Genomic DNA, 27,372 nt, shown 5'->3' with positions numbered 1-27,372 from the left:
TCCGCGGGCGGCAGCCGGGCGCCGAGGCCCCCCCCGGCCGCCTCCCCGCACAGACCGGCCCCGGGCGGGGCGAGGCCGCAGCTCCCCTCATGGTGCTGGGGCGGGGCCCGCGGCGGGTGGTGGCCATGGAAACCGAGCGCACGCGGAGTGCCGCCCTCCTTCCCGCCGGGCCGCCGCCGCCGCCGCCATGATGCTGCTGGGCCGCGGGCTGGACGCCAGGTAACGGGGCGGTGAGGGGCGGAGGAGGCCCCGGGGGATGCCGCCGCCTCGGTGCCTGTTGCAGGTCTCTGCCCGGCTCCCGGGGGTCTGCGCGGCACGGGCTGGTTGTGTCGCCGGGCCTTGCCGGGCAGGGCAGGGCAGGGGAGGGGAGGGGGGAGACCCTGTTTCAGTTGGGGCACCCAGGGAGTGGCGCGGGGGTGTGCGGGCGGTGCGGGCCCGCGCCCGGGCCTGGGCGCCGTCCCCCTTCAGGCAGCTCACCTCCCTGCGGGCGGGGGTCCGCCTCTGACTGCCTCACGGAAAGGCCGCAAAACTTCCCGTAGGCTGGGTGTGCTGTGCAGGGACCGAGTACAGTCCTGCTGATCTTATCAGGCCTCTCATAATTTTTTGGCCGCCTCTAAGCGGTCACAAATAATTAGAGGGGGGGGAACTTTTAACACCGCCATCTAAGGAAATGTAGTGTTTCATGTCCCCAAATTAAATTTTACTTGTATGAGAGTACTGCAAGATCAAAATTGTGAAGTGCGTGATGAAACGTGCTCAAAGCTTCCCCTTGGGAGAGGAACACTTGCTGACATGAAGACCTCCCAATGCAATGGGAAAGGTGTACCTTTTACTGAAGAATTTATCAGACAGTATTAATTTGGAAAGACAACTTTATTACTACTTACTGAGACTCTTACTTTCCCGCTTACTGGGTGAAGCTTTCCCTATTCAAATAGGTCTATGCTCAAGCATGTCCTGGAGGAATGAACAACTTGGAATTTTTTTTTCTTTGAACAAAATTTTTTCGGAGCAGTCTTGTAGACAGCTTGCCATGAAGCAACACAACTGGGTTTTTGCCCATAGCAGAACTTTGGCCTGAAATATTTTTCCTGATGTGTTCCTGAAGAAAGGTGTTCTTCATTTGAATTGACTGCATTGTTGCTTAGTCTTGATGTATTAAATTTCTTCCATTTTTTTTGAGTTTCATGTTTTGTGCTATTAAGCCAATATTTAAATATTGAGCAGTGTTTGGAGTTGGGATAGCTTAACGATACAAAGGAAGTTTTCGTTTCTGTCCCTCACCAAGACCGTGGTAGGAGTGAATTCTCTTGCTGAAAATTCCAGCACTTCACACGAATCACCTCATGTAGACCATGGAGACTTCTTAGGAGACAGTATCTGGCAGTTGCTGTTAGCTAAATTGTCCTGTAGTTGATTCAGTCAGATCAACAACTGGCATGAAGTCACTGACGCTGATTTGGTTTAATAGTATCACTGAAGCATAACCAAAGCAAGTCCTTCAAATTATGCAGAAATAGGAAAGCAAAATCAAGTGAAATATATGAATTAAAAATTCAGAGTGACTTATCTAGATCATTAATCATGAAATGTACTGGCATTTGGTTCAAATAAAAAATTAATTAAATTAATATAATTTAAAAAAAAAATAGTTTGTTGGTAAGATGCATGTCCTTTTTTAGAGTTTTCACCTCTGTACTTGTGTCCATTCACTTTTCTTCTCTTAATTCTTGGGGATATTTATCCTCTGTAGTGCTGACCAGGAGCAGATTGGTCCCTGTTCACAATTTAAAGAACATTTAATACCTTTACAGATTTGCCTTCTACTGCCTGATTGGCATTGGCTTGTCTGTTTAGCTTGCAGACTCTTGCAGGCAGCTGTATGACCCTGTCCAGTCCCACGTGGTGGGTAGGGGGAGGTGAGCTTTTTCAGTTCTCTGCGCAGTACCCAGGAGTCATGACAATGACCCAAGAGGCTTGATTAACACCACTCTGTTCCTAATTAATACCAACAGTAATAGTGAGCTTCTGCTTTACCACAGAAGGAGAACTTCCAACCTGATTTTTGTGATTGGGGTTTTCCTCAATTTGATCTTTATTTTAAAGTATAAATCCTACTTTTTTGTTTGTTATTTATTCATAAATAGTCACATATTACATCAGACACATTATCTTTTTAAGAATAGAATTCTGTTTTGCACTGAAAGAGATCTTAACGTCACGTATAAATTATTACTAGGACAATTACACAGTTTTTCTTCTGTATGTGTTATAAACATTTGTCCCCTTCTTATTTTTCACTTATTTTTCTTTGGTATCCAGGGACAATCAGACTAGACAAATACAAGATGCCGTTTCAAATGTGGAAAAACATTTTGGTGAATTGTGCCAAATATTTGCTGGATATGTACGAAAAACTGCCAGACTACGAGACAAAGCAGATCTTCTAGTAAATGAAATATATGCATATGCAGCCACAGAGACACCAAATCTAAAAGTTGGACTGAAAAACTTTGCAGATGAATTTTCCAGACTTCAGGATTATCGCCAGGCAGAGGTACAAAATTAAAGCTGTACATGTTGTGTTTGCCATCTGAACTTTTCAGTTACTTATCTGTGATTAAAAGGGAAAAGAGATACTCTGCAATCATGAGAGAAACATAGGAGAAAACACTTTTAAATATATTAGTGGTGGAGCAGGATAGGCTGCCAAAGCATTCATCATTTACTCTGCTAATAACTTCAGTGAAAACTGCCTGTGCTTAGTCCTGTTGAACTCAGTGAAACTATCCGTGTGAGCACTCACAGAATTTGAGACAGACCAAGTCTCTTACTGGTCTTAGACTTTGGATTATGATTTATTGTTAATAAAGCGTTCTTTTAGTTTTGTGACTTGAGTTGCCTAGCAGCAGCTCAGGTAAAATCAGTCATTTTCCTTTTGCCGAGTCCATTATCAGAAGCAGTATGGAAGAGAATACTAACTGGAATCCTTCATTGGGCACTGAGCCCCTCTGAGGTGCTGTCAGGGACCACTGTAGATTTCAGAAGTCTGTGGTTCAACACTAAAAGTACACACTTGATTTGGACCATGTGTGACAATATAGTCACATTTCTGCTAGGTAAGTGAGTAAAGAAAGGTGTCTGTGGCACTTGCACATCTGTGTGGGGGGCCAGTCAAACTGTAACTATGATCTAGTATTCCAAATGCTGAGATTATAGAAAAAATAAATTCATTCACATGTACTCAAACTAGTTTTTGGAGTACATACCTATTCTTTCAGTAGGGCATAGAAAATTCCCATTTATAGTTTTGAAAATGTAAGCAGCATTATAATTTTAAAAAGAGACTGAAATAGTTGACATTCTTGATGTTTTCAGATGGGACTTTTTTTTAAAAAAAAAAGCACCATTGCAAGTCGTCTTTCTATATTAACAAAGTAGAAAAAGAAAACCTTTTAAAAGAAGATAATCTATGAGGTGTCTAGTCTACTAAGTAGAGGGTTTGAAAAACAAGGCATAGGCATGGATATTTAACAGTGTATTTAGGGCCAGATTTTTAAGAAGTAATAAGAAATCCAAGAGTGTGGATAGGGTGATTTTTTTTTTTTTTTCCATAAGCTCTTATGCATCTGGCTCCAGCTGAGCCACACATAGGTCCTTACGCTTCAACTAACGTAACAGCAATTTATCCCTCTGTTAACAGGGTAAATTTATATTATGGCCAGGAGTGTAAGTGAAGTCAGACCGCATGATCTCTCTGTCCATTTTCACGTTTAAACTATGAATCTGTAATTTCAAAGTACCTACGTAACAACTTGAGTTTTGCTTCTTTCGATTTTTAAGTGTGTTTTTAAAAACTGGCACTTCGCCTACATCCTTCTACTATCCCTGTCCCCAAACCACCACTGCCCTTTGAAGGAGAAAAGGCAGAAGAAGCAAAGGAAGAGAGAAGCTTTTAGCCTTTAAATCAAGTTCTCATTTGCTCATGAAAACCAAATAGATAATCTCAGCTTTATTTCTTCTAGGCATCAGGTTAATTAACAGTTTTCATATATATTTACAATGTGGCCAAGAGAAAATTAGCTTATACGGGTGATCGATTTCTGGTCTTCAGCTGCAGTGCTAGATACATAAATGCTGAGGTGTGAGGTACTTCCCCAACATGTGGAAGGGTAAGCAAGACAGGCAGGTTATTTGGTATGTCTGTATCATGTGCTTCATTTAGAGCCTTACTGCCCTATTTCATTCTGTTGTATCAGTATTTTAAGTGAAATTGTTTGACAGTGCACTGGTAAGGAATAGTAAGGGATATGTTTGCCCAGTTGGCATAGATTTTGACTGACTGGTGAATGCCAGTTTAGCGGGGCTTGTCACGTCTGTCCTTTCCTAATAAAGGTATGTATTTTGTCCTAATGTGGAAATAACAGTGATGGGCCAGATGTCTCACTGCTCCAAAGTCATCGGCAGCTTATGCTGGGGCCACTTGGGCAGTATTGCCAATTTTGACAAGCAGGCAGGTCTTATCCTATTGCCTGTCTGACCATATGTAGCTGTTTTTCTAACTAGAAGAACTGAAACAAAAATGATGAGGGGACTGGAGCATCTCTCCTATGAGGAGAGGCTGAGGGAGCTGGGCTTGTTCAGCCTGAAGAAGAGAAGGCTGCGAGGGGACCTAATATTATACTTACAAATATCTGAAGGGTGGGGGTCAGGAGGATGGGGCCAAGCTCTTTTCAGTGGTGCCCAGTGACAGGACAAGGGACAATGGGCACAAACTGAAGCACAGGAAGTTCCATCTGAATGTGAGGAAGAACTTCTTCACTCTGAGGGTGCCGGAGCACTGGAACAGGCTGCCCAGGGAGGTTGTGGAGTCTCCTTCTCTGGAGATACTCAAGACCTGCCTGGACAAGGTCCTGTGCAGCCTGCTCTAGGTGACCGTGCTTCGGCAGGGGGGTTGGACTAGATGACCCACAGAGGTCCTTTCCAACCTCGAACATTCTGTGATTCTGTGATTCATCTGTGAGAGCATTCATGCATTTTACACAACCTGTTGTTGGTATTTTTAATATTTTCAGTATCTATGATGCTATTTCCATTATTTTTGAAAATGGAAGTGTGGCATTTCATACAGTATGTTTGATAGCAAAGATGGCTTAGTCTGTAATCTATCAACAAGTGTAGACAAAAGACATTGACCTTTAGATAGAAAGCTACAGATCTCCAAGATGCAGTGTTTGATGTATTTAGTACTCCATTGTTAGAATCTCCATGTTTTATTTATCCTGATGTATTACCAATAAAGAAGAAGGAATTCCACTAGAAATTGGCTTGAGCTCCTCAAAATACAAATGATTTACTGGTTAATTTAATTGACTCTGGTTTTTGCAATATTTTTAAAACTACCATCCCACTATATTTTCAGCATATATGGACTAAATTCCTAATAAGATGAGTCAATAGTAAATGAATTGTTTCCTGTTTCTGCACATCGTAGATGCAGACGATTTTAGTGACCTTGTGATTTCTTTTGTAGGTTGACAGGCTTGAAGCCAAGGTTGTTGAACCTCTGAAAAGTTACGGGACCATAGTGAAACTTAAAAGGGTAGGTTAAATGTCTGTTTTGTCACAAGGTACATTTTGGTGTTCTGGCCACTCAGTTGAAAACTTCTACTTTGCAGGGGGGAGTGGTTCTTATTTTTCATACTGCAGTAATTAATCTAACTAAATTATATAGTAATACATCTGACTTGAAGCTGTATGTATGTTGGAGGAAAAAGCTTTGATGTGAAGACAAGGATATTCAGATTCTTGGAGCACAAGCACATGCTAAAAAAAGGCATTGTGGATAGTGTGAAACTTCCTGCAGAGTGCAAATTCAGGCTGTTTATAAATAATGTCATTCTTTTATTATTATTACTATTCAGAGTTCCAAAAGGTGAATTACACATGATGCTTTTGGCTCTTAGTCACCTATACACTGCTGTTAACAGCTTTTCTAACTTAGAATTGTATTCCTCATTGAAGTTCATAATGTAGAAGACACTTTTTGAAACTGATAAACAGGTAGTGGCCTGAATCCCTCTCTGTCCTGTAAAGTCATCAGGGTGACCTGAAGATACACAAAAAACTGAGGTCTCTTCGTTCACTGTGTTCTGCAACCGTTTATATAGAAATTTGATATATTCCCACAAAATATCTGTAATTTTTTATCCTTCAAGAGAGATAGCTTGAGCAAGTAAATTTTAATAAGCAGTTATTAGTTTATAGGATGAAAACAGTTCTTTGTAATATTTGTATATTATATATGTATTATATAGGGATTACCTTCATCCTGTAAACACAAATTTTGTAATTGATGTATATATCTGTATCATAATGTACATAAATTGAAAGGTAAAATGATCATTATTTGATGTTATTTTATGTACAAATGTCTTACAGCATGTTCATCATGGTTAATTTGAGTAGATTGTGCCACTGCATCTCAGACTGAAGCATCTTCTTCCTAGTAACTAGTGATAGGACGAGAGGCAATGGCCTCAAGTTGCGTCAGGGGAGGTTTACATTGGATATCATGAAAAATTTCGTTACTGAAAGAGTGGTCAGGCATTGGAACAGGCTGCCCAGGGAAGTGGTGGAGTCACCATCACTGGAGGTGTTCAAAAAAACATGTAGATGTGGCACTTCAGCACATGGTTTAGTTGGCATGGTGGTGGTGGGTTGATGGTTGGACTTGATGATCTTAGAGGTCTTTTTCCAACCTATGATTCTATAATTTTTCGTATGTTTTTGTTCTTGTATCTTTTCAATATGGTGAAGAAGTGGAGTACGGTGTTCAGAACTTACTGCACAGCTATCTCACTTGGTTGTCAAAGAAACAATTATGAAGGACATGCATCCTGCACTGGAGTGGTACTACACCTGGTAGTCCTTAGCAGACTTGTAGACCATAGAGCCTGTATCCAAGAATTTGGTATCTTAATAGTCACTCTGAAACCCAGTTTGTGAGACCTGGAACTAACTTGAGGGTGGCAGACAAGTTTCATGTGTTCGTTTCCGCAGAGTTGCTGAGGAGACATAGAGCACTGCAGCAGTGCTTGGGGCTTCCAAAGCATTCAAGATACTGTCCTGAGGTGCATTGCCACTGATAGCCAGGAGATGCTGAGAACAGCATGAACTGAAGCCAGGTCATCCCTTGCAACAGTGAATGGCATGTCCTGTTGTCTTTGCCACTGATAATGCCAGAAAGCATTACATAATGTTTATCTTAGCTACAGTGAGGAGTACAAGAGCATTCTTAAACTGTAGATGGGATTATCTATTCTATCAACGTACGTTTGAACTGAGAGAGACTTCAGTAAAGATGTAGGATATTAAATGATTATTCCCCACACACCCACCGCTAAGTACCATAACCATGGTTAAAACTTTAGCTGTCTGGTCTTCATTTGTCATCTCTAAACACTGGGACATTTTTAGTGAAGAAGGAAGTTCTGTCACTCATGTAAAGGTAGCTCACAGTGCTAGCTGTAGGACTGCTTTACCTGTAACTCAATTAGCAGATGAAGTAAAACTGGGCAGAATATGTCATTATAGCACTTTCTATAAAGGGGATGTTCTCACTGCTGCTTGTTAGATCTGTTCCAGGGTGTACACAAACTATTTTTTTGCAGTATCTGGAAAGAACTGTTGCTGTTTCTGTCTGGTAAGATGTCAGCGTCCTGTGATACTAAATGCTTTAAAGATACCTGGGTCAATCAGAACAGTGTTGTCCTTAAACTGCTAATGCAATAAAATTGTTCCATTCACAAGTCCTGGTTTACTATGCCGAGTAGCTCTCTGGGGCAGGACTTGGCAGCTTCACTGGAAGCTAGTGTAATATTCTTGTCCTGTAATGCAGCTTCAGCGTAGGATTTTAGCGTTTTCTTTCTGCGTCATTGTTCTATATATCAATCTTCACTTCTCTGCTTTTTGGCAACTTTGTTCCTGGTTCCTTTTCTTCATATAATACAGAACATCATAAAACCAAGGTGATCCACCTGCAGAAGAAAGGACTGGTTTGCTTTAATAACTTCAGTGACTACAGCAGGTAACAGTACAGTGATGCAGATCTGCTGGCTTGTTGTCTGGTGGATGAACTGTAGCTGTACTTCTGTATGGTTTGAAATTAGATGGCTGACCAAAGTTCTTATGTGTGACTTGAATTCATAGTTGAAAGCCAGAGGGACTATGAATAACTTTATATTCTCTGTATCTGTCCGTTATCTCACTGGCTATTCCATTCCATTCCATTCCATTCCATTCCATTCCATTCCATTCCATTCCATTCCATTCCATTCCATTTCTCTTCTCCTTGGGTGTAATTAAAGCATGTTTTCCAAAAACGCATCAAATCTTGGTCTGAAGATGCTGGAGAGGAATGTAGGACTGTATGTGGTAGTTAGTGGTTAGTTGATGTTTGTGGTGTTTTGTTTCAAATGAAAGACTTCACCTAATCTTTGGGTCTTGTATGTTCCACTGAGATTAAAGAACTCTGGGATGCTCTGTTTTTCTTCTGAATGAAGGTATTTAGAAGCTAGTAAGCACCATTTTTCATTCCTTTCAGTTAGCTAAAAATGTAGACCTTAATTCTTTCACCATAATGGCATTTTCCCCAGATTTTGAATATTTTTAAATTATTTTTTTCTGCACCCTTTTCAGTTTTTCAACATCCTTGACAAAATACATATGTAACTGTGCCCTTATCTTTGTACATCCAATACTTGTATATAGCTCCACCACTACAGGTACAGTAGCACCAAACCTTTGTCAGGCTTTGGCCAGCACAGAGAAGTACGATGGGTGTTGTTGCCACAGAGAACAGAGGTAGACAAGGGAACAGTGCAGTCCCTGTAAGCATTTCCAAAGTCACTATGTGCTAGGAAGAAAATACTGAATTTTATTATGGTAACTTTTGGGGTTTCATGACGTTCTCAAGTATACTTTGCACGAAAGTCAGGACCCTTTCAGCCACAGCGTTAAATCGGACTATTTTAAATGGGCCTAGTGCTGTTAACAGGGTGGAGTCATTAAATAACACTAAATAAGCAGCTGTGACCATTAGATACAAAACTGCTTTGTTCTATGGCAAAAATAAATGTTTTTCTATTCTCTTTCTCTACTTTTAATTTAAAATTTAAAATGTAAAGCATTAGAAAGTTTTTTCTATTACTGCTTTTTCTTGCAGCTGCATGGTTTTCATAAAGGAGAAGGCTCTTTCCAGCAGTCTTTCAGATGGCCTTAAAGGTGGTGTAAACTCTTTTTTGAACGAACAGCAGCATGGGCTAGAAATGCAGTTTTTATTATCAGAAACCAGCTGTGTGTCCCTAAAAATGAAGCAAAATGACAGTCATATATCCACAGACATACAAACAGACAGTAAGGATAGAAACAAGGAAGAAACTGCATGTTTTGCTCCTGGCCTTATGTACAGACTCGTTGAAAACAAGAGCTCTCTGAACCTTGGCACGCTTATGCTTGTCCTTGACTGGTAATCTGATCACAGGATCACAGAACTTTGGAAGAGACGCATTCTTGGTTGCCTGCCTTTCTGGGTGAAGGAAACCTACAGCCATGTTGAAATTCTGAAATCCAGGGAAAGAGCACAGACAACTTCCCCAGATGACAGTTTTTAATAGCTTTAATCCACTCTGTTCTGGAGTGGTAGATAAATGGGAACTGCTCTTTTTAGAGGAAATGATGGTTTGAAATGCATGCCCAACTCCTGCTTCAGATTTCGTTACGCTGATTCCTTTGGGCTGTATTTGTGCTCATTCTAAGGTACTGCTCCTTTACATTGCAGCCATCAAAATTAATGTCATTTCCCATACCAGGGTCAATGGAGTGATAAATATCTGACTTACAGTTTTAGATTCCATGTATGCCAAACTATTTGCAAAATACAGTTTCATAGCATGAACAAGCATTTTAGAGTGGTATGTAAACATATTGCCATGGTATGACAACAAATTGTCACAGATGTTCCTAAAATGCATCCTACTTCTCCTTTGGAAATGACGAGCAAAAATATTTATCAACAGTTTCTGCCTTTTCTAGATCAGTGAGTTTCATGTTCTCCAGCTACATGATTACTAGGATGTATTTTGTTCCAAATATATTTAAACACCTTAACTGCATATATAAATATATGAATATTAATATATAAATATGCAGTTTAACCCCTTCAGCCATAGATTTTCTATGGCACCTTAAGCTCTGTGTAGCAGTTTTGTTCTTCATAACTTCTGATTGGTACTGACTGCTGCCTTTTTGGGTTTTCTTTCTTACTGATTTCTTTGATGATGCTTTCTAGTTCAAATGCCACCTTTATTCCATTGCTAAGTCCAGAATGGGCCTGTCTTCTTACTGCTTTGGAGATCTCAGCTTTTGACCATCTGCTATACCTTTCATGAAAAGCCGTAAATATCTTTTTCCCCCACATGTTAAATTATAGTGTGTGCTACAGAGGCTTGGGCAAGGTGCTAAACTCTCTTAGTCCGCATTGACTACTTCCTCAGGGGATCATTTAAAAGGATAAACTCAGTAAAATCTGGTTTTGTTTAAAGCAGTTTTGTTCGTATTTTCTAGGCAATGCATGTATGAAGAGAAGGGCATTTTCTGTTACCCTAAACCTATTATCCTAGATCTATTTCAGACATGTCTAAAACATTTTATTTCCAGGATGATCTTAAAGCAACTTTAACAGCAAAGAACCGAGAAGCCAAGCAATTATCTCAACTGGAAAAGACACGTCAGCGGAATCCATCAGATCGACACATTATTGTATCCTGTATTTCCAGTGGCTATAAGAAATATTTTTAGAATTTCTCAGGAATTAAACTATTGTATTTAGAAAGTAGTAAGAGAAAAATGTGCTTTAGAGGGACTGTTGCCTATGTTGATATTGAATCTTTTCTTAAACTTGGTGATGAGTTACAGCTTATAATAGCTGCTTTGTTACTCACTCCCTTTTTGATTGAAAAGAAACTACAAAGTATTTGGTATTCAACCAGACTACTCTTCCTTTCAAAAGACCAGTGACCCTCCCCCGTATACTGTTCTGTAGCACAGAGGGAAAAATTAAGCCTCCGCAGAATTTCCATTAAAATCTCAATGAAGTTTTAAATTCTGAAGCAATCAGAATCTAGGAAATGCCAAAAAAAAAAAAAAAAAAGGTGATCAAGGCAATCCTGCTTCAGTCCCTTTATGCCTATGTATTATAATACAGCATTTAAGTTCATTATGACATGCTGTTTATTTTTTCTTACACTTTAGCATTGCACTCAGGAGTGAAGCAGACCAACCTATTCTTTGTTGGGATTTCATCAACTTTATTTCAGAAATTAGGATCTTTCTAGTGACTGTGGCATGGGATTGCAGAAAGAGTGAAAAAAAATGTGCTGGTCAAATGCCACCCAGGAGAATTACGTTTTATTTTTGTCTCTGCCAAAGAATTCCCATTTAATATTAATCAAATCAGTTAAATCAAGTGATGGCTAATTAGAGTTCCTCACGTATCCATACGGATGTCAGCCATAGGGTTAGAACTTGAGCTGTGATGCAGAGTTCTTTTGCATTAGAATTGAGGGAATAAATTATAATAGTAAGGTATTCTCCCCAAAGGGAGACTGGTCCCATTATTCTCCCTGCTGCACTAATTCCCAGTTGATTTCATGGGTATATGGCTGGCACCTAGCTTGCTGCTTCTTGTGTCTTTGCTAAGCTACTCCCAAATATCCTTCTGTGGCCTAGCTTCTTGTAACACCTGTGTTTTCTATACTTAAGGCTTTGCCTGAAGAGTTATTGAATCTCAGTACATTCTGGTTTTGCATATGGGCAAAGGCACCAAACACTACATATTTGCATTTTAAAGTGATCAGCACAAAATGCTTAAAAAGTATTGGGAGCATTTTTTAAAATCCAATTTTTTTTTTTTTTTCCCCTGAAATGGGCTACTTGGGTTGTCTGATGATTTTATATACATATACACATATATAAATATATATATGTAAAAAATAAATAAATATCCAATCCCTCAGTCTAAGACAAATAGCTGTCCTGAAATATTTTGGCCTGGATACTTGAATTCTAGCAAAGCTGTAGCAAATGCTAAGTAATGTCCTACAGCAGGAAGTTTCAGACAGCGTAATAGTACCCTCCAAGTATACAGAAGTTTTGAAATATCTGACGTAAATACTTCACAATATATTAAAAGTCAAAGTGAAAACAGATACTTTTATGAATAACAATTGCTATTTTGCCATTTTTTCCTTTACTAATATTTCCAGTCACAGGTGAGTGTTTTAGAAGACAAAACATCAAACCGCTGTTCTGCAAACTACGCAGGTTCTGCAAGTTTAGACATTTCACTCTGCAACAAACAAAATTCCTTTCCCAAAGTATCTGTGCACAAAATGTAGCCAGTCTGCTTAAGATTAATCAGGAAGATATATCTGATTATGATAGAAGTAACATACTGTATTTGCATGTGTAATGCCTGCTTGTGCATTACAGCTGCCTTCATTTACAGAGAGTGACTGACTAATAATTGAGAATACACAAAATGTCTTTTCTTACTCTGTTTCCCTCCTGTGTTTTGGGCAAAATCAAGAAAGGGAGATGAACACGTGACCTTATGTACTACTAAAGATCACTACCAATTTTGTTTCCCCAGTAATGGCAGAATTGTTTATATGACTTTAAACCATTTTTGTAAGGAGATTGTTTCAAACTGTACTATAAGGCTACCAGATTTTAATCAAAGAAAAATAAGTGACAGAGCATGCCTTATGCATTAGTTTTCCATATACGTGTAACACTAAAAACTAGATCATGGGAATTGGGCCTGTGGTGTCTATTTCCATTAAAAAAAAAAAAAATCATTTCTAAGTCACAGTGTTGTAGAAATGGGAAGAATCCTATGTCGTGATCATAGGATACAATTACTTGATCCATATACTATTTCCAAATCCAGGACAGAATAGATTCCTGATGATACTCTCTGACGGAGCCTGTAAGTAAATACAGTCTTGACTAGCCTATGATGTTTGACCAGTAATGTGTGGAAAACAAGTTTAGGCTCAGATTTTGCAGTCTTCAAGTGCAAGCTCTTAAATCTTCACATCATTATTTTGTAATAGTACATAGTCCTCAGACTTTGCTTAACCTGAATAGCTTCAGTATTTTATTTAAATGGTAGTGTGCATTTTTATACAGTTCATGGTTATATTTAATGAAAATACGTATCTAAAATGCTTTCTGTAGCAACAAAATAAGAAAACTGTGTATTTATGCATTAGGGATTGATTGGTATGTCCCTTTCCCAGTGCTCTGTTGAAGATTTTTTTAATGAAATATTTTAGTAACATACTAAAAATATAAAACACCTGAAATCTTTTGGATCTAAAAATGCCATTAACTCTAGTCTGCTGATTGAGATACTTATGGGAGAAGTGTGGTGGTTCCAGCTGCTACTCTACTGTCTATTTAAATAATTTATAAAAACTTAAAAAGACGAGGTTCAGCAGATGACACTGGAAAAGATTCGTTCTAGACCCGGCAGGTTGATCTGCACTTCAAAATAAAGGGTGATCTCTTCCGCTCATCCACCAGTCTGGCCTGTGCACTCCTGCCCTCTCCTTTACACCAGTGTAAAAAAAAAGTTAACTTTTCTGAAGGGTAAACCCTTGTGCTGGGTTAACTCCCTGAACCCAGTCACTGTGTCATCAGCAGTGTCAGGGCTGGCTCAGTGGAATTAGCAGATGAGTCTAACAGCAGATGGATTGGGGCAGTGGGACTTTCCAGATTGGCTGCAGCTAGTCACTTTTCATGTTTCAGATCAGAGTCGCAATAGTGTGGAAGGCATCTTTATTTGTTTATTAAGCTATAACCAAATTTACAAGTACAGTAACACAGATATGTAATATTTTGAAAACCCAGACTTAAACGTTTTCATGGCAATTAAAGCAAATATCTTTCTATCAAATACAGGACTAATTTCACCTTTGTATTACTTTACCAGGCTGAAAGTGAATTGCAGAGAGCTTCACTGGATGCAACTCGAACAACTCGGCAATTAGAGGAAACTATTGATAACTTTGAGAAACAGAAAATAAAGGACATAAAAGTAAGTGTGCTCAGATTTCAGTCGTTTCATCTTGCCTAATAAAATTACTAGTTACTCTTTGGCAAGATTAGCAATATTTAGTATTAACTTAAGCCTACATAAATACAAATCTTGTGGCATTCACGATTCATAATCCAAATATCATGAACTTTGCAATTAAAAATCAGCTCATTATTCTTACAGTTTATTGAATTCAGAATTTTCCTGTATCAGATCGTTTGGCATCCGCACCTTCCAACAGTTGCTGTATTCTACTTCACTGGTAGCTGCATTTGTTAGTGGAATGATGTATGTGGATTAATATCAGCAAATTAACAGAAATAGTGATAAGTAAACAATATATTTACCCATGCTGAAATTTGTGTAGATTACTGCAGTTTAAAAGTTTTACTGATGCAAAAAGCACCAAATGTTCAGTGACTGCAAGTAATCAAAGCTTTCATTTCTCTCTTAATTTCAATCATTAAGTGGCTTAAGTCCCAAAGACTACAGTGACTGAAAAACACATTATGTGATCTCAAATTTAATTATAAAATTGCTGAAGTGAGATACTTTTTTTTTATTGGGGGTGGGGGGACAGGACCAAACAGACTAAATCAGAAAGAATGAAAGATGGTTGAAAAATCCAACCACACCGACCAGTACTTGATGTTAGAGTAATATGAAAAAGATTGTGAGTTCTGAATATGTCATCATTAAGTGGAGTTTTATATCTAATAATATTTTATTATATAAAATACTTAATTATCTGTAATCTAGATATGTGTAGAATTTACAGATGATTTATTCCCAGCCTGTTAAAAAAGATTGCCATTGGTAAAGCAAAAACTCACTGACTACATCTTGCAAATACATATCGGGGAGTATCAAGTGAGTTTTTAGTGTCACACTTTATTTATTCCTAACGAGTCTCCTCTTCAATTTTAAGAGTATACTTAGGCAGTTGTCATTTCATACTGAATTCTAAGTGACAGCCCAGCCAGCATTTATGTTTAATTTCTAAAATTCAGGTCTGATTACTTAAAAGTACTAGGTGTTGTGCAGTTACTTGTATCATGTAAATGCCAAGTACAGAGTTCAGTAATTTCTTGTATTTGAAGTGGAAATATACTTTACTGCAGTAAGAAAACGTCTGTCTTCATTTGCTTTTAGAACGTATTTTCTGAATTTATAACTATTGAAATGTTATTCCATGGGAAAGCTTTAGAGATATATACTGCTGCCTACCAAAATATCCAAAATATTGATGAAAACGAAGATTTAGAGGTAAGAGGATTAAGATTTGCTTTTCAATTTACTTACTACATAAAAACAGTTTTCACACTTCGGGGCTAGACATGTCCCAGGCAGAAAATGCAGCACAGGTTTAAGGTTCCCAGAACAAACTTCTTATGCATAACAAGCCCTTTTCTGCACTTCTCGAGCAAGAGCGTGCAGGTTTATAAACTCAAGAGATTTTTAAACCAGAGAAGAACAGCACTGGCAATCTAGTCTTTCCCACAAAATACAGATAAGAGACTTTACCTCAATTAACTGCCACTCCAAACTCAGCTAATCTTAGTTCTTAAAGAACACCTCTGCAGTGAATCTCACTGTAAAGATGCACAGTAAGGAAAAATCTTACCCTACTCTGATAAGATGTTCTAATAACTAATTACTTCATTAAAAATCTCACTCTTCTGAGTTTTGTTTACTGTCCTAGAGTTGAGACATTTGTTACCAAAATGCTTCTTTTTGCCTTGTGGCAGTTACAGCTTCCTTTTAAGTCACCCTTTCTGTTCTCTTTGAGTTACAGTGTCTCTTTCCCGAGTCATGTTTTTCAGTCCCGTATTCAGTCTTGCAGTTCTTCTGTATGTTGGGCCTCTAAACTTACTATCATCGAAATGTATATATGTGTTCAGCTTGTCAAGAAAGCTGAATCAGCCTTTTTTCTGTAAATCTTATCAATCAGTCCTAATTTTATTTTTTCCATGACATAGCTGAGGAACAAAGATGGCAGTATTCAGTTAGCACAAGACATATAAAACCGTGATTCTTCAGTGATAGTCACATTTGAGACTACTTGGTATTTTTACTTCATTTAAACTACACCATGGCAATTTTGTACTAGTCTAGTTTCACAATTAAAATATCACGTGGTACAAATTCAAAAATACCCTTTAAGTCAATACTTTATCTTTCACAACCAAATTTCTATTCTCATTTCCATCTTCCTTTATTAATAGTCTTGCACAAATAGCTTTATTATTTTTAGTATCAGGCTGTTAGTCTTGTAATTTACTCTTTCTGGCTATTGGAATGAACTTGCAAATATAACGGGTATTACAGTCTCCTCTGTATTTTAAGGGGTTTTCCCAAATTTTTCTTGAGCTGCACATCTCTTGACATTTCAGGTAAGATTTCTCTGATACAGCTGTGACTGGCAGCAAGGATTTGTTTGTGAAGAGGCCGAGTTCATCTCTCCAGGAATTGGAGAGCCTGAAGGAAGTTGCCAGGGTTCATACCTGTAGGTTAGCTTGAAACTCAGCTCTGTATGTTGGTGGGAAACCACTGCAGTTTTCCACTTGTAAATCCCCTCAGATCTCTGAAGAATGTTTACTTTGACCACGTAAGTGTGTTGCTATGTCTCAGGTTGAGCAAGGATATTGTTTCAGCTAAAGTGATCAATCCAAACTACAGCTCATGTATATCATATGTATATCACATGTGTATCATATGTAGTATATAGAGCAGGTTTAATTGTCCAATGCTGCATTTTTGTCAGCTTCAGTCTTGGTGATTGTTGGCTTGCAAGCTGTATCGTGGCACTCAAATCACAGCTTTCTTCATCTGAACAGGTTTTTCGGAGCTCGCTTTATCCACCAGACTATCAATCTCGCTTAGACATAGTTCGTGCAAATTCAAAGTCCCCCCTGCAAAGAACTGGCTCCCTAAAATCTTCATTGAGGACAATACCGGTAAGAAAGAAAAATTAAATACTAGATCACTGTATTAAAAAAATGTCTTAAAGTAGAGCCTTAGCTAATGTACGTGTACATGAATCCACTGTCTTTACTCAGTTCAGGACAGTTACAAAGGTGAAGAGACTTCCAGGGGCACAAAGATCATACTAAGCTTTTAATAATGCAGCTTCTAAATATCATTTTTAATTGCGGAAAAACCAAAATCAGCCTTTAAAGCTGCATTGTTTACTTTTGAAAAATGACATTTCCACCGATACTATTTCTTTGATCAACAAACTGTGGCATCTTGCACAAAAAAAGATCTAGGAGCTTATTTGAAACAGAAGTGACATTCCTTATATAACACTTGCACATTCTTAGTCTCAGTAGCCAGATCCTAGAGCACGGATTCTCTACCAATTCTAACTCAAACTACTGGTACCTCCTAGCAGCACAGCAAACCCATGACCAACAGACAGCATCACAGAATGGTAGGGGTTGGAAGGGGCCTCTGTGGGTCATCTAGTCCAACCCTCCTGCCGAAGCAGTGTAGAGGACCTTGTCCAGGCCGGTCTTGAGTATCTCCAGAGAAGGAGACTCCACAACCTCCCTGGGCAGCCTGTTCCAGTGCTCCGGCACCCTCAGAGGGAAGAAGTTCTTCCTCGTGTTCAGGTGGAACTTCCTGTGCTTCAGTTTGTGCCCATTGCCCCTTGTCCTGTCGCTGGGCACTACTGAAAAGAGCTTGGCCCCATCCTCCTGACCCCCACCCTTCAGATATTTGTAAGTATAATATTAGGTCCCCTCGCAGCCTTCTCTTCTTCAGGCTGAACAAGCCCAGCTCCCTCAGCCTCTCCTCATAGGAGAGATGCTCCAGTCCCCTCACCATCCTCGTAGTCCTCCGCTGGACTCTCTCCAGTAGCTCCTCATCTTTCTTGAACTGGGGAGCCCAGAACTGGACACAGTACTCTAGATGGGGCCTCCCTAGGGCAGTGTAGAGGGGAAGGAGAACCTCCCTCGACCTGCTGGCCACGTTCCTCCTAATGCACCCCAGGATCCCATTGGCCTTCTTGGCAGCCAGGGCACACTGCTGGCTCGTGGTTAACCTGTTGTCCACCAGGACACCCAGGTCCCTCTCCGCAGAGCTGCTCTCCAGCAAATCCACCCCAAGCCTGTACTGATGCATGGGGTTGTTCCTCCCCATGTGCAGGACCCTGCATTTGCCTTTGTTGAACCTCATCATGTTCCTCTCTGCCCAACTGTCCAGCCTATCCAGGTCACGCTGAATGGCAGAACAGCCTTCTGGTGTATCTACCACACCTCCCAGTTTGGTGTCATCAGCAAACTTGCTGAGGGTACATTCTAACTCTTCATCCAGGTCGTTGATGAAGAAGTTGAACAAGACTGGGCCCAGTACTGACCCCTGAGAGACCTTTCCGTTTATACTCTGAAAATTCACAGCAGGTGAGGAAGAGTGATAAAAATATGTGAAACAGATCGAGAAAGCGCCCCTGCTTTTGAACTGGCTACCTTGCAAAAAATCTGTGACACTTGTTTGCAGCAGTAAACTTGCAGACACTGCAAAATGGCTAAATTACTTTATTGCAGCCTTAATCCTGTAACTAAGATGAATCTACCAGTATTTCAGTTAAAAACAAAGATGGCCAAATTTAAAATGTACACATTCCACTCCTCTTCTTTGGACAGAATCGTGCATTAATATTGTAATACTAAAAAGTTTTCTTGAGTTCATAAACACCATTACCCCTCCTCTGCTCTCAACACAGAAAAGATCAATTATTACAGTTGAGTTATTCTGTTGTTGAAAGTAGGAGTTGTGCCATCTGAAAAGATAAGAGAACCCAGTGATTCAGTGTATGAAGACTGACCTTGACTTTGAATAAGTTGCCTGTCCTCTAAACAAGAAAATTTCACATTCAAGCTACTATAGAAAATGTTTACCCATTCATTTTTTTTGAAGACCAGAGGAAGCTGTCAAAAAATCTGTTGCCATCTTCCTTGAGAACTTCCCACAGTGCTGTAAAACTGTATCAAGGGTATAGAAGCATCTGTAATTACTTTGAGGTGCCACAGATAGCTGTTTTGGACTCTCTTTAAAAAAAAAAAAAAACACACACCAAAAAAACCCACAAAAAAAAAACAACAAAAAAATCCAGAAAACTAAATGTATATACACTACAATTTCTCTCAGAGATGGAGCAGTACTCCATGTTCACTAACTTGCAAGTTTACCTTACTCTTCTAGACCTCTCTTTTAGCTGTAACTTCAGATGTTAATGTTCTCATAACATCTCACTGGAATATCTGAAAAGAACAGGAAGTCATCTAGACTTAGAGGGAAACTGCAATACATTTCAAAATAATGCCATCTTACTGGGCCATGCAGTGTATCTGCAGAGGAGAATCGCATGGCAGAAAAAAGGGGTGGAACACCCTACTAATGCAGTCCCTATAGGGCAGTAAAGAAGAGGCAGCCACCCTGTTCCGCACACCCCCCACAGTGCTCTTTCTGATTCTACAAATAGTATGCTGCACCAGGGTCAGTACCCTGAATTGCACTAAGGGCTCTAATCTCTGGAACCCAGCAAACATCTCACTAGCAAAACATGCTGCATTCAGAAAAAACTTCAAGTGACTTGTTTTACCTTTCTGTCAATATTTCACTCCAAAAGTTTTCACCAGTCGGTTTCATAATACACATAGTAATCATTTACTGACCATAATACAGTACTTCAGAATTTTCAATTTAAAGCAGTATAAATACTAAAGTAAGCAGTTCACAGAATCACACAGACTAAAACTGCGGGTGGGCAGAGAGACACACAAACACTACCTGTAGGTGGAGGGCGGGAAGTCACTGCATACCAGATGGGATAAATTGTGCTGGTAACACAATACTTGTCTTTCAGAGGATTTAGCACAGACCAACCTTACATTTATTTTTGGTTCTGTGGACTATCTTTCCGTATTATTTCCAGATTAAAAATCTGAAGTATTCCGTGAGCTTGATTCATTTTTTCACAAAGAGCTACCTCCTTTTAAAGTTCCAGTGCCGTAACATGATGTCATGTTGCTTTGTCAAGCAGCACGATAGCCTAGGTGCGTCCTGTCACTTACTCCTGGAGTGAGTATTCTGAAGGGAGTATTGTACGTTAAATTATCAAAAGCAGGAATTTGCGAAGACTGCTGATATTTTTTAGGTCCATCTTAATGCTTTTGTCCCTCAGCTCCTTCCCCCCTTAACTTTCATAGTTGTTTTCAACTCACATTCAGACTAGCTGAAGCAGTTGAGATGCTAGTTTCTCCATCCTACCTGCCAGACTTCATTTAGCAGACAGTACTGCAGAACCCCAAGGAAAGGAGCGATGGGCAATCCTGTCAGAATTAATGTCCCAAGCTGCACTGACAGTACAACAGCAAGACTTGCATTTTTTCACTTCTATGCAATTAATATGATCAGGAGAGAAAACTTCTATGCACCAGGAAAGCTGTTTTTCATAGGGTGGCTCCCCATTATGAGAAAACCCCTTCAGGTGTTCACGGCTTTTTTTAAACGTGCCTATTGCAGATACTTGTAAGTTCTGAAAAGGCTAAGTAAGTTTTCATGACAACCTTTGTAAATCCCTCCATTTTGCACTTTACTTGACAATTTATTTTCAGCATTTCATTTTACTGATTCAGGTTGGTATGCTACATTTTAGACAGAACTACAGGAGAAGAGAATGACCTTTCCCAGGTATTTTAAATCAAAGTTAATGACACAGGTTTTATCCACATGCATTTACTATTGCCAACTGTTTTACACTTGCCCTCTAAGAGAGCAAGGTATCATTTCAACCATGGTTGAAAATGCCGGCATCAAGGTGCTCCAAGACTGCCCGCTGTGTAAGGCATAAGGAGAGAATTGCCATGCTTTCTGTAGCAGCACATGCAGTGAAACATGCAGCTTAACAGCTTAAGAAAGGACAGTCATCACCTACGTACAAACTAGAGAATTCATTTTCACATAAATTTGATTATGATGAGCAACAGATTATCAGATTCCATTAAATTTTTCATTTTTTTTTCAGCATTAAATAATCAAAAATCAAATTTTCACGCACTGGTATGTGCTAGCTTTATGGCAAAATAACATGGATTTTAACTGCCTTATTTCATTTCTCAGTTTCCTTGCTCTGATCCAGTTTGGTTCTTAGGATAGCCATCTTGCCACCACCTCACTGCCACCAGTGATAATATTTAATTTACTATTTAGTTAATTACAACATGGTCAGATGTACTTGAGTAGTGAGCAGAAAAACACCTTAAAGCCAAAACAGCACCTGATATTTCAGGAAAGGGGGAGCTTTCCTTCAGAAATATGACTGAAGTTCTGCTCAAGAATTTCAGACGCTCTTAACTGAAAGAAAATTGGAAAATTAGTCTATCCATTGAAATGAAGCTACCTTCACAAGCTTACAAATCAGTGTCATTGTCTTTTTCTTCTTTTACAGAATGAAAGATTGCTGGGTTAGGCATTTTGACTCAATTTAACCCAGCTTCATCCAGTGATTAACTCAATTTTCTGTTATGCTCAGAAATTTGTGAGCGTTTCCTTCAAGCTAAATTATGTACTTTATGAGCATGAACAAAACTAAGGATTTTTCTCCTTTCATTAGTTCAATGATTGCAGTTTGCTTTATGCACACACAAAAAACTTCCATTACATACATAGCTGTATGAATTATGAAATCTCAGAATTCAATTTAATAACCAACATTTAAGGACTTTTAAAATAGGGGGTTGTTTAAAAAAAAAAAAAAAGCAAGTTTTATCTCCAATACTGAAGTTTTATTATATCACTGTATGTGAGAAAACTCAGAAAATAAAACCAAAATTAGAGCTGCAGATGCCCTTAGAGAACTGCTGAACCTAAAATCATTTTTCAAAAGCATTCCAGATGACTTGGATAACTATCTTTGGGGAAAGAACAAAACATACACATATTCTGCTCTAAATTCTAAGTGTTGCATCTTCTGTGAAGAATCTATCTTCAATAGGAATTAGATTGAGCCCTCATTCGAAAAAAGTATAGATGGCAGAATCTGTCAGAGGAGATGAAAGCTTGGCAGCTGGTACTTGTTTTTAACATTCGATGAACCAAAAAAGGACTGCAGTATCATTCTACAGGGCAAGCACTGATGGGCAGGGAAAGAAGTTAATGTATGAATCAAGACTCGTCTAGTAAAGTTTGTCTAATTTATTCTCAAGAACAGCTTAGAGCAGCAGTGTTGAGTTTTTCATTTTTCACTTAAGAGGTTTGATGTCTTCAAGATAAGATTATGCCTTAAAACTCATCCTCACCCTGCTGTCTCAACAGCCAGCCCAGAAAAAAAACTGGTAACATCCTTTTTAATATTAATTCAATCAATGCATAGTTTTTCCCTATCCTGTAATAGTTCTTAGGACTATGGGGATCTTTAGCTTTTAAAAAGTCATTACTCTGTTTATATTCTGTGCCATATATCTTTCTGTTGGCATTGTGCATGTTAGTAGAAGATGAAGGGTTAAGGGATAAACAGCTTTCCCCCACTCCCCCTACATGAAAAACCTGCAAGTACTTAAGAGTGGAAATGCCACCAGAGAAGAGTTTTTCTTTCAGGAGAACAAACACTTGATTTACTTTTGTTGGATTTTTGTCTTGGCAGATTTCCAGCAGTATGCTAAGAAAAGATGAAGAAGAGGAGGAGGAGGAGGAAGATGAAGATGAGGAAGAGGAGGAGGAGGAGGATGAAGAGGAATTAGATGCTGCTAAAGAAGTGAGATAACAAAACTGCTCTGAGAGTCTTTTTTTTTTTGATTGGGGAAAAAAAAAAGATTTCCCTTTATGTAAAGGCTTTTGTGTGTTAATCAAAAACTTCAATGAGGCTGTATTTTTAAAATTCCAACAGGAGCAAGAATTGGCACTAACAGTAAAGTGCCAGAAACAAATGACCAGTTTCAAAGAATGGAACAGAATCTGCTGAAAATGGACAATTTCAGTAGTTAGAAAATTAAGTATTTCAATAGAATCCTGTATTATATTTGCATAGATGTTATACTGCAGTCACATTTGCTTGAACTTACATGATGAACAGCGTCCAAAAACTGCACTAAGGTGACAAGCAGTTATGAACCTAAGGGTTTGCTTGTTCCTTTGCCAATGTATTACCTTACTCTCTAGCTACACACCTCTTGGAGTTAGTAAGTCCTCCAGCTATACCTGTTACAATTGGTTTTATACATCCTAAAGTAACCATAGTACTGATTACAGCAACAATCCTGCTGCATTTGATTTTGCTGCCCACCTTGGACGGCAGAAGGCAGGAGGGTGTATTGTTTTCTCATTCTCATTTTCCTCAGGCTTGAGTAAGATGACTTTTGATTCCTTTACACATACAGAATGAACACTAACAAATAAGGACCCAGCCCAGCATCTACTTTTAATGCTGCTTTGCTTTTAAATAAAAGTGCCTTCATAATAAAACTAGCTGATATTTTATATAGTTGACATTTATTATATTAGTTTACATGCTATGTATAGTTGAAGTTTCATGTGTTTAATTGGTTGATTCAGTGACTGATTCCATCAAACATACAGGAAATTACACATTTTGAGTGTAATTTCTTATCCTGTTTGGAGATGGTAGTTATGCATGTGCATTTTTAAATAGCATACAGTTGTCAGCCACAAAGCTACTACCATTCTGTTTATCTCCAGCTTTGGTGTCTGCTAAATGTAGAAAGAACTCATGTATAAATCTAGAATTTAAACTTGTAACTGGGAAAACAATTTTAAGTTATAACCAAATATTCTATCAGTTAAGGAAATAAACCAGAAAGTGTGTTTTTAATATTGATGCTGCCTTTGTCCACTGAAGAAAAGTACGCAATGCATATTTATTTTGACAGGTGAAAAAACAGGCTTTGTTAAAAACTAATGGGATGAAAACGTAAGTGAAAACATAACAATATAGGGTTCTGTTTTAAACCCAGAAAATAGTTTTACACCAGAATTACATACTATTGACATTGAACTACTGTTGACAAGGAGTAGAATACTAATGACCAAAAACTTTAAAAGTACCTGGGTGATTAATTCCCATCTATTTCAGTGAGCAGGGCAATTCAATAAATATTTGTATCACAACATCAGAATTATGATGATCACCAGTTTACCATTTCATGTTCAGCGAAGTCATGTAATCCAAAACAGATGGTTAACTTCATGACTATACCAGGTTTTTGTATAACAGATATATGCAAATAGCAATTATTTCTGTACTATGCCTTGAAAAAGGAATTCTAAATAAAAAAGGAAGCAGTGCTTAGATTAACTCTAAAAGATTTGTACCTAAGGTACAGAAAGAATTTTTTTTTATCCTCAGCAACTTCAAATTCATTTTTCCTCCCCTGCCTCACAAAAAAGTCAACTTTAGGAATTACAGAAAAACTTACAGAAAGGGAGAAATACGACATTGGGCAACTTTGTCCTACATATATTATGTATAAAGTTTGCATGTTGGACAGAAATTGTGTGACCTCAAAACTATAGATGAAAAAGTCACTGATTAATTTATGTTAAAGCCAGAAGAATTATTTAGAATGTACTTACAGAATTAAATATTACCTAGATACTTTTGTAAGGATTTTCTTATAGTGTTAAGTGTTGACTGCAAGACTGACAGTACACCATTTGTTCATATATACTGTTGACCACTGACATGTAGATGATGCAGGCTTATTTCCATTCTTGCTAAGACAATTTTGCCACTGTTTAACATGCTGGCCCACACCTTTGGGATGAAGGATTATCTTCCTGCACTCATCAGACTGTTGTATGTTATGGCTTTCCTGAATGCCTCAAGCTGCTTCTGTACACGATCGCTAATCCTAGTTTTTGATGACAGCGACTGTTGTCCTTTAAATTGTAATTTTTGGACAATGGTAGGAAAAGCAACCTCAGAGTAAGCATAACTAAGGAAACTAGCTATATTCTATATAAACACCACAAACTGCAGCATCTCCGTTGTTATTCTTTTCCTTATCTGGAAGGTACTTAAAAAGCAAAAACAATAATTCAGGCCATGTAATTATAGGCTGTCTCTGATGTGTCCTTTATACTGAAGGTACAGTGCCTCCAAACCATTAAACATCTGAAGTTATAAACCCCTTATTATCAGGAAATGCTGTCACCACACCACGCGCCTGCACCACCTATTCAGGCACAATCAGAATATAATGCATTATATACACATGTACACATCCCAGTTGCGGGAGGATCAAAACACCAACCAAAACATACTAGCAAGATAACAGCTGTAAGCTGAGATCAACTGTCCCGTTAGCCGCCTTATATTAACTGATGTACTGGCATCCTTTCCTAATGTCTCTCTGCTTCAGATTGTCTATCCATACTTTGAAATACAGCTGCTGTCTTTATAGGCCTTTAAAAAAAAAACACTTTTTTGGCCTAGCAATCAGACATTTCATAGAGTAACCTAGAGTAGTCATAAACTCTAATCTGGCTTTAATTTAAAGACAAATTAGCTGTAGGGCAAACAAAAAACATTTTGAAATACCTTAATTATGACCTCTCCCATTATAAGCTTTGTGACTTTTTATGGATTCACGGGGGGGGGGGGGGGGTTGCCATCCCAAAAATTAATGCTACCTTACCAGCAATTATTCAGACTTTGTTGAGAACAGCTAATGCTTTCTCCAAAAGATAAGTCTCACACTTAACCAGCAAAATACCTACTAAATTCCCCTATCCTTCAGCCTCCAACTCGTTTTTTAAATTACAAGAATACATATGTGTGTACCAACACTACTCTACAAGCATGATACAAAGTTTACCAATTTATTTTCAATGTTTGAAAGCTCCTGTTGTGTAGTAGCTAGAAGAACCTCAACAAATCATCTAAAACTGATTAACTGGAAAAGCTACTTGCATTCATACTTACAAAATGGCTGGTAATACAGAGGCAAGAATTAGTAGTAAAGATAACGTTAGCTTACAAAAATAATCACAACATTTTCAACAGCATGATTAGGTCAAGAAAGTTCATTTTGAGGATTCTTGTAACACATCTTTATTTTCCCTGCAAGTCTTCTGGCTCCTTGATCTCTGTTACAGCAACTACGAAATAAAAGCACCAGTTTGTTGTGGTTTTTTTTTAAGTTCATCTAAATTCAGAGGAGGATTCAGAACAGCACACTTTTGAAAATTTGGCCACATTTAAGTTTCTTTGCTCAGAGGAATCTACATATACAGACTTGGCATTATCATTCTCATTCAAAATGCTTTTTTTCCTAGCACTTAAAAGAGAGGACAAATATATGCAGAAGAAATGAAGCTATACTGGCCTTTTAAAAATTACAAGAAAAAAAAAAACCTTCTCTTGATTTTGTTTGGTTCCACTTAAAAGAGTTTACATGGAAGTTTAATAACAATGATAACTTTACATAAACAAAGTAATGGGGTTTGACCACTAGTGAGGGTGACCAGTCACTGGGGCAGGCTGCCCAGAGAAGCTGTGGAGTCTGTCTTTAGAGATACTTAAAATCCAGCGGATAAGGCCTTGAATAACCTGGTCTAGTTGGCACAACTTTGAGAATGCAGTTGCACTAGAGCCCTCCAGAACCCTTCCAACCTCAGCTACTCTATGAATCTATGATTTTTTCGTACTGCCCCAGCAAAGGTTAAAACAAGTTTTCACAACCAGGTTGCAACTTTACTGCCTTAGTTTGAGAGGGGGCTAAAACTTCATAAAATTCTTCAAGAACGCTTCAAGAACTATCTTGCACAGTTGCAATGTCAACAATGATACAAAGTCCTTATCCACACAACCAAAGTTTCCTCCTAAGCCTAAATGTTGAAGATGCAGTTTTTCCTCAGACTAGCTTTTATTTCTTCCAAAAACTTAAATGTGCTACTACTAAACCAATCAAAGCCTTCTAAATACTGACATAAGCATATATTTTCTTACATACGAAAATAACATAGCTGGTTGTCAGCTTGGTTGCCAGTGACAGATGTAAGTTAAAACTAATCAGATTGACCTGGTACATATCCAGACATTGTTAGCAAGTTAATATTTGCATTATAAGCATGTGGAGATAAATCAAAGACCACTCCAAAAGTTCAAGCTGAAGTCAGAATTCTTGATCTAATTCCAAGGTTCATTTTCTGCCTCAAGGTACTACAGTGAGTGAGGAGAACAAGAA

General features: G+C 38.5%; 1 protein-coding gene across 1 annotated transcript; it reads left to right on the top strand.

Annotated features, from left to right (window-relative positions):
* Window positions 1-103: 103 nt before the first annotated feature.
* Window positions 104-25,771, top strand: CIBAR1 (CBY1 interacting BAR domain containing 1). Its single transcript, XM_075415867.1, has 8 exons — window positions 104-219; window positions 2,323-2,557; window positions 5,534-5,602; window positions 10,720-10,821; window positions 14,060-14,164; window positions 15,317-15,430; window positions 17,002-17,121; window positions 22,812-25,771. The coding sequence occupies exons 1-8, from the start codon at window positions 188-190 to the stop codon at window positions 22,929-22,931; spliced, it is 897 nt and encodes a 298-aa protein (XP_075271982.1). The 5' UTR covers window positions 104-187; the 3' UTR covers window positions 22,932-25,771.
* The last annotated feature ends 1,601 nt before the right edge of the window (window positions 25,772-27,372 follow it).

This window comes from Opisthocomus hoazin, chromosome 3, assembly GCF_030867145.1.
Source record: "Opisthocomus hoazin isolate bOpiHoa1 chromosome 3, bOpiHoa1.hap1, whole genome shotgun sequence".
Lineage (NCBI taxonomy): Eukaryota > Metazoa > Chordata > Aves > Opisthocomiformes > Opisthocomidae > Opisthocomus > Opisthocomus hoazin.
Note: the sequence above shows the minus strand (reverse complement) of the source record. Positions and strands in the feature narration are given on the sequence as shown.